The 7571-nt window shown below is 52.4% G+C and overlaps 2 protein-coding genes across 2 annotated transcripts in view; one reads left to right on the top strand and one right to left on the bottom strand.

Moving 5' to 3' along the window:
• GNG14 (G protein subunit gamma 14) overlaps positions 1 to 4438 on the bottom strand; it is a 6746-nt gene extending 2308 nt beyond the window's left edge. Inside the window, 3 exon segments of the mRNA XM_017888435.1 lie at positions 2558 to 2882; positions 3092 to 3189; positions 4405 to 4438. Coding sequence (XP_017743924.1) covers positions 2558 to 2671 — 114 coding nt within the window. The 5' untranslated portion in view covers positions 2672 to 2882; positions 3092 to 3189; positions 4405 to 4438.
• An 84-nt stretch (positions 4439 to 4522) lies between these two features.
• DHPS (deoxyhypusine synthase) overlaps positions 4523 to 7571 on the top strand; it is a 6572-nt gene continuing 3523 nt past the window's right edge. Inside the window, exons 1-5 of the mRNA XM_017888433.1 lie at positions 4523 to 4844; positions 6069 to 6233; positions 6471 to 6592; positions 6674 to 6770; positions 6849 to 6935. Of these exons, the coding sequence (XP_017743922.1) occupies positions 4638 to 4844; positions 6069 to 6233; positions 6471 to 6592; positions 6674 to 6770; positions 6849 to 6935 (678 nt within the window). The 5' untranslated portion in view covers positions 4523 to 4637. The remainder of the gene's footprint in view (positions 4845 to 6068; positions 6234 to 6470; positions 6593 to 6673; positions 6771 to 6848; positions 6936 to 7571) is intronic.

Genomic DNA, 7571 nt, shown 5'->3' on the forward strand with positions numbered 1-7571 from the left:
ATTTGAGATGGTATTTCGCTCGTTGCCCAGGCTAGAGTACAATGGTGCGATTTCGGCTCACCGCAACCTCCGCCTTCTGGGTTCAAGTGATTCTCCTGCCTCGGCCTCTCGAGTAGCTGGGATTACAGGCATGTGCCACCATGCTCGGCTGATTTTAGTAGTTTTAGTAGAGACAAGGTTTCACCATGTTGGTCAGGCTGGTCTTGAACTCCCGACCTCAGGTGATATGCTTGCCTTGGCCTCCCAAAGTGCTGGGATTACAGGCGTGAGCCACTGCGTCCGGCCACACCTGGCTAATTTTGTATTTTAGTAGTCATGGGGTTTCACCATGTTGGCCAGGCTGGTCTCGAACTCCTGACCTCAAGTGATCCACCTGCTTTGGCCTCCCAAAGTGCTGGGATTACAGGTGTGAGCCATCGTGCCTGGCCTTTTTTTTTTTAAGCCCAGGTTCTCGCTCTGTCTAGGCTGGAGTGCAATGGTACAATCATAGCTCACTGTAACTTCAAACTCCTGGGCTCAGGTGATCCTCTCACCTCAGCCTCCTGACTAGCTAGAATTATAGGCGTGAGCCACCGTGCCCTGCTAATTTATGTTTTTAACTTTTTGTAGAGATGGTTCTTACTATGTTGCCCAGGCTGGTCTTGAACTCCTGACCTCAAACGATCCTTGGCCTTCCAAAGGAATTATAGGCATAAGCCACTGAGCCTTGCCCCACCTGAGATTCTAATATGTGCCCAGCACTGTGCAAAAAACCAAAATGAGCAATGAAACAAGACAAAACCCTGTCCTCATGGAGCTGCCCTTCTAGTCAGGCAGGGATGGACAGCAGAAAATGCACTCAGTGAAAGAGTATACATCTGAAAGAGAATATGAAAGAAGAATAAAATCAAAATAAACGGGAGAGGAGTGGTCAGGGCAGGCCTCTAAGAGGAGGTGACATTTTAACTTAGGCCCAAAGGAGGAGAAGAAACTGAGAAATGGGGTGTTCTAGGCAGGGGGAGCAGGAAGTACGTGACTTCTTGGACAAAAAAGAGCTTGGTGGGTTACAGGAACAGCAAAGAGGTCCATGTAGCTGGAGAGGAGAGAGGGACAGAGGGCCAGCATGGTAGGAGATGGAAGCAGGGAGGTTGAGAGGCACCCTTTAAGGCCACTGTGAAAATCTTGGATTTTACTCCCAGGGGGAAGCTACCATTAGGAGGTTTTAACCGTGAGGTGTTTGATTTATGATTAAAGAGCTGTGGCATGCGCCTGTAGTCCCAGCTACTGGGGAGACTGAAGTGGGAGGATGACTTGAGGCCAGGAGGTCAAAACTGTGGTGAAGTGTGATTGTCCCGTTGCACTCTAGCCCTGGTGATAGAGTGAGACCCTGCATCAAAAAAAAAAAAAAAAAAAGCTCTCTGATCTTAGCTGTTAGGTGGGAGATGGATTGAAAAAGACCAAAGCCAGCTTGTAGGCTATGGGGATAAAGAAAATACCTGGATTTCAGACCTACTTTATAGGTAGAGGTTGGCAGACATGCTGAGAAGGATGGATGTGGGGTGTGCAAAAAGGGGAGACAGCAAGCTCTACTCCTCATTTTAATTTTATTTATTTTGAGATGGAGTTTTGCTCTGTCACCCAGACTAGAGTGCAGTGGCACCATCTCGACTCACTGCAACCTCCACCTCCCAGGTTCAAGTGATTCTCCTGCCTCAGCCTCCTGAGTAGCTGGGATTACAGGTGTGCGCCACCACACCTGGCTAATTTTTGTATTTTTTAGTAGAGACGGGGTTTTGCCATGTTGACCAGGCTGGTCTCTAACTCCTAACCTCAGGTGATCCGCCCGCCTTGGCCTCCCAAAGTGCTGGGATTACAGGTGTGAGCCACTGTGCCCAGCCCCAATCCCTATTTTTCAGTCTACTGGATGAGTGAAGGGTGGGGCCATTTGCTGAGATGCAGAAAGACCAGGGATAGGTAGAGAGGGAACTTGAGGGGGCAACTTTGAGATCCAAGTGAGGATGTCAAGGAGGATGTCTGGCTCCTCCAACAAGGTAGGCTCATTCCAGCCTCAGGGCTTTTGCTGTTCTATCTACCCACGTGCAGGGAATGGCCTCCCTGCATCTTCACATACGGGGATTTTCTCAGCCTTCTGGCTTTGGCTCAAATCTCACCTCCTTGGCGTCCTTCACCCATCACTCCAACTAAAATACCCAACTCCTCCACCTAAAGACTCAAATCATCCTGTTTAAATCCTGATTGCGCTGGGCACGGTGGCTCACACCTGTAATCCTAGCACTTTGGGAGGCCGAGGCAGGTGGATCACCTGAGGTCAGGAGTTCGAGACCAGCCTGACCAACATAGTGAAACCCTGTCTCTACTAAAAATACAAGAATTAGCCGGGCGTGATGGTGCATGCCTGTAATCCCAGCTACTTGGGAGGCTGAGGCAAGAGATTCGCTTGAAAAACTGGGAGGCAGAGGTTACAGTGAGTTGAGATCGTGCCATCGCACTCCAGCCTGGGCAACGAGTGAAACTCCATCTCAAAAAAAAAAAAAAAAAAAATCCTGATTGTACTCACCATTGTTGTTAACTTTCTATCTTCCCAATCACATTGTGGGCTCCAGTAGGGCAGGGTCCACATCTTGGTCTTGTTCACCACTAAATCCTTAGTGCCTAACACAGAGTCCACCATAGATAATAGACTACATGAATTGTAGAGTGAGTGAATAATCCTGTTGACCGTATGCACTGTTAGGAGGGTGCATTTGAGGTGCAGACGACATTGAGGGTCTCACAGTCTTGCTGGAGGGAAAGAGACGGCAGCCCTGGGTCCCAGAAGAGGCCTCTGACCCAGTGGAAGTTCAGGGAAGGCTTCCCAGAGGAGGTGGAGGTGACAGCTGCAGCTATAAAGGAAGAACAGAACGTTATGCAGCATGTGAAGGCTTTGGAGACTTGTGAGGGCATGAACTGGGCTCACTATGCCATTAGACAAAAGTGGCTGAGGAAGGCTGGAACTGTATCTAACGCTGCCTGATGACGGAAATCCTGTCCATGGGTGACGCTTAAGAAGCGATCCTCATTAAAAAAATTACCTGGGCACGGTGGTACACACCTGTAGTCCCAGCTTGTCTGGATGCTGGGGTGGGAAGATGACCTGAGTCCGGGAGTCGGAGGTTGCAGTGGGCCGAGATCGCGTCACAGCACTCCAGCCTGGCGACAGACAGACCCTATCAAACAACAGCAGGCCGGGCGCGGTGGCTCACGCCTGTAATCCCAGCACTTTGGGAGGCCGAGGCGGGCGGATCACGAGTTCAGGAGATCGAGACCAGCCTGGCTAACACGGTGAAACCCCGTGTCTACTAAAAATACAAAAAATTAGCCGAGCGTGGTGGCGGGCGCCTATAGTCCCAGTTACTCGGGAGGCTGAGGCAGGAGAATGGTGTGAACCCGGGAGGCAGAGGTTGCAGTGAGCTGACATCATGCCACTGCGCTCCAGCCTGGGTGACAGCGCAAGGCTATCTAAAAAAAAAAAAAAAAAAAAAAGTAACAACAAAACCAGCCTCTCCTCCTGAGGGGAAAGAACAGAAACGAATGGGCGAGCACCAGCAAAGCGGTGGGTCTCCAGCAGGCGGCATTAAAATAGGAATCTTGGCTGGGGGCAGTGGCTCAGGCCTGTAATCGCAGCACTTTGGAAGGCTGAGGCGGGCGGATCACGCGAGGTCAGAACCAGCCTGGCCAACATGGTGAAATGCCGTCTCTACTAAAAATACAAAAATTAGCCAGGCGTGGTGGTGGGTGCCTATAATCCCAGCAACTCGGGAGGCTGAGGCAGGAGAATGGCTTGAACTAGGGGGGCAGAGTTTGCAGTGAGCCGAGATTGCAACACTGCACTCCAGCCTGCGCAACAAGAGCATAACTCTGTCTCAAAAATAAATTAAATAAATAATAAAAACAAAAAAGAATCTTCATACGAAGTCGGGAACACATGAAAAGGCGTAAAGGCCGGGCGTGGTGGCTCACGCCTGTAATCCCAGCACTTTGGGAGTGCTGAGGCGAACGGATCACGCCGAGGCGAACGGATCACCTGAGGTCGGAAGTTCGAGACCAGCGTGACCAACAAAGAGAAACCGTCTCTACTAAAAATACAAAATTAGCCGGGCGTGGTGGTGTATGCCTGTAGTCCCAGCTACTCGGGAGGCTGAGGAAGGAGAATCGCTTGAACCCGGAAGGTGGAGGTTGCGGTAAGCTGAGATCGACAAGAGCGACAAGAGCGAAACCCTGTATCAAAAAAAAAAAGAGGGAAGGGAAGGGAAGAAGGGAAGGGAAGGAAAGAAGAGAAGGGAAGGGAAGAAGAGAAGGGAAGGGAAGAAGGGAAGGGAAGAAGGGAAGGGAAGGGAGAAAGAAAGGAAAAAAAAAAGAAAAGACCTAAAGGCTCCTCGCGGCTTCCGTATTACGGAACACATGCGCAAAGATGGCGGCGACCTGGTTTACAGGGCCTAAAATGGTCACGTGATAAACCAACTTCCGGTCTTTCTCCCAAAGCGCTTTCCCTACTTCCTGTGCTCCTGCGAGACGCGCGCGTTGGGGATTAACGCGTTTCTGGGCCGCCGTAAGCCCGGCCTAGGGGCAGCTCTGACTCGAGAGCCGGCTACAGGCGCATGGAAGGTTCCCCGGAACGGGAGGCGCCAGCTGCGGCGCTGGCCGCCGTGCTAAAGCACAGCTCGACGTTGCCGCCCGAAAGCACCCAGGTCCGGGGCTACGACTTCACCCGCGGTGTGGATTACCGCGCGCTGCTGAAAGCCTTCGGCACCACCGGCTTCCAGGCCACCAACTTCGGGCGCGCTGTACAGCAAGTCAATGCCATGGTGAGGACGGGGGCGGGACTTCTAGGGACGCGGAGGGGCGTGGCTTGTAGAACCAGTGCGGTACTAGACGGGGGCAGGGCTTCCAGTGGAGGGGATATGTCTTTTATTTGAGCGGCCCAATAGTTGGAGGAAGGCGGGACCTATTCTGGGCGGGAGTTTTTGTCCTGGGAAGGGGATTTTTCACTCTAGTAGTTACATGCTAGTAAGGTAGCCCGAGGAGGCAAGGAGTGATTCTCGGTGTGGGAGCGGGTTCCAGGTAAATTTAAAGCTTTCTGGAATAGGCGGAGCCTGGGGCTAGACAAGTTAAGGGAGAATTTGGGAGGAGGAGCCTAGGTCTGGGCGGTGCTTGAATTTAGATTTGCTTTTCCCAGCGGGGAAGGGACCGGATCTGAAAGGAGATGCTCTCTGATTCCTAAAAAGGTGGGGGCTGGCCGGGCGCGGTGGCTTATGCCTATAATCCCAGCATTTTGGGAAGCTGAGGCGGGTAGATCACTAGATCAGGCGTTCGAGACCAGCCTGGCCAACATAGTGAAACCCTGTCTCTGCTAAAATTCAAAAACTTAGCCGGGCATGGTGATGCGCGCCTGTAGTCCCAGCTACTCCCGAGGCCGAGGCAGGAGAATCGCTTGAACCCGGGAGGCGGAGGTTGCAGCGAGATCGCGCCACTGCAATCCAGTCTGGTGACAGAGCGATACTCTGTCTCAAAAGAGAAAAAAAAAAAAAAGGCCGGGCACGGTGGCTCACGCCTGTAATCTCAGCATTTTGGGAGGCTGAGGCGGGCGGATCACCTGAGGTCGGGAGTTCGAGACCAGCCTGACCAACATGGAGAAACCCGTCTCTACTAAAAATACAAAATTAGCCGGGCATGGTGGTGCATACTTGTAATCTCAGCTACTCGGGAGGCTGAGGCAGGAGAATTGCTTGAACCTGGGAGACGGAGGTTGCGGTGAGCCGAAATTGTGCCATTGCACTCTAACCTGGGCAACAAGAGTGAAACTCTGCCTAAAAAAAAAGGGGTGGGGGCAAATCCTTAACGCGTGTCCTGAGATCTGGTCTGGGAAGGGGCAGAGTTTGCACAGGAGATGTACCTTGGTCCCCTGTAGAACTGGTCCTGTATCCCTGAGTGTGCAGGGCCTGGGGTGAAATCTGTTTCTGGAGCCCACCTGGAGTCCTGGGTCTAGGATTTAACGCCAGTGCTTAACTCGACCTGGCCCTTACTCCCAGATCGAGAAGAAGCTGGAACCGCTGTCACAGGATGAAGACCAGCATGCAGACCTGACCCAGAGCTGCCGCCCACTTACCGGCTGCACCATTTTCCTGGGATATACATCCAACCTCATCAGTTCAGGCATCCGTGAGACCATTCGCTACCTTGTGCAGCACAACATGGTGGGGAGCTGGTGGGGCCGTGGCCTTGGCCCCTGGGTCAATGGGCGATGCAGTTATTGATCGTTTAAGTGAGATGGGGAGATGGGGTCTATTATAAGCAGAGGAACAGAATCAAGTTTTGTTTTGTAGCAGAGCTCCCTCGTAGGAGTCACTGGACAAGGATGAGGTTAGAAGTCCTGCCCAGAATGAGGGCCGGGGCTTCCTTCTTGGGCCAACTTCGCTGACCTGTGGCTGTAGGTGGACGTATTGGTGACCACAGCTGGCGGCGTGGAGGAGGACCTCATCAAGTGCCTGGCGCCCACATACTTGGGCGAGTTTAGCCTCAGGGGGAAGGAGCTCCGGGAGAACGGGATCAATAGGTGAGAACCCTGAGTGGTGCTGGGCAGGGGAGCTGGACCAAGGGTCCTGGGGCCTGATGCCCAAATGCTTCCTTTCCTCAGGATCGGAAACCTGCTGGTGCCCAATGACAATTACTGCAAGTTTGAGGACTGGCTGATGCCCATTCTGGACCAGATGGTGCTGGAGCAAAACACAGAGGTGGGGCTGGGGCAACCTGGAGGGGCCAGTCAGTGGGAGTCAGGGGAAGCATGGCCTGAAGCTCACATCCTCTCCTAGGGTGTAAAGTGGACGCCTTCTAAGATGATCGCCCGGCTGGGCAAGGAGATCAACAACCCAGAGTCCGTGTATTACTGGGCCCAGAAGGTGAGGACCTAAGCGGGGGCAAAGTAGCCAGACTTTGACATGTGTTATTTCATCTTTCCAGCCACCTGGGAATTCACCACTGTTATTCTCAGCATCCTCATGCTTAGATGAGGAGACTGAAACACAGGCATGGTAATTTTTTTTTTTTTTTTTTTTGAGACAGGATCTGGCTCTGTCACCTAGGCTGGAATGCAGTGATGTGATCACAGCTCACTGTAGCCTCAACCTGGGGCCAAGCAGTCCTCCCACCTCAGCCTCTCGAGTAGCTGGGACCACAGGCACATGCCACCATGACCAGCTAATTTTAAAATTGTTTTGTAGAGATGGGGGTCTCCCTATGTTGCCCAGGCTGGTCTTGAACTCCTGGCCTCAGACAGTCCTCCCACCTTGGCCTCCCAAAGTGCTGGGATTAGAGGCATGAGCCACTGTGCCTGGCCAGGCTAGGTAATTTTGTCCCAAGTCACACAGATAACTAGTGAGGGCTCAGCATCCTTATGCTCCTCCCAGACTATCTCTGGAACAGTAGGGGCAGGACTTAGCAACTCCCCTGGGGCCTGGCTCAGGGTCCCACACTCCCAGAGGCTATAAAATAAGAGCTACCCACTCCCTTTAATTAGAGAATCAGAATCTGGAAGA

The sequence above is a fragment of the Rhinopithecus bieti genome, unplaced genomic scaffold, assembly GCF_001698545.2.
Source record: "Rhinopithecus bieti isolate Rb0 unplaced genomic scaffold, ASM169854v2 scaffold_15296, whole genome shotgun sequence".
In the NCBI taxonomy this organism is placed as follows: domain Eukaryota; kingdom Metazoa; phylum Chordata; class Mammalia; order Primates; family Cercopithecidae; genus Rhinopithecus; species Rhinopithecus bieti.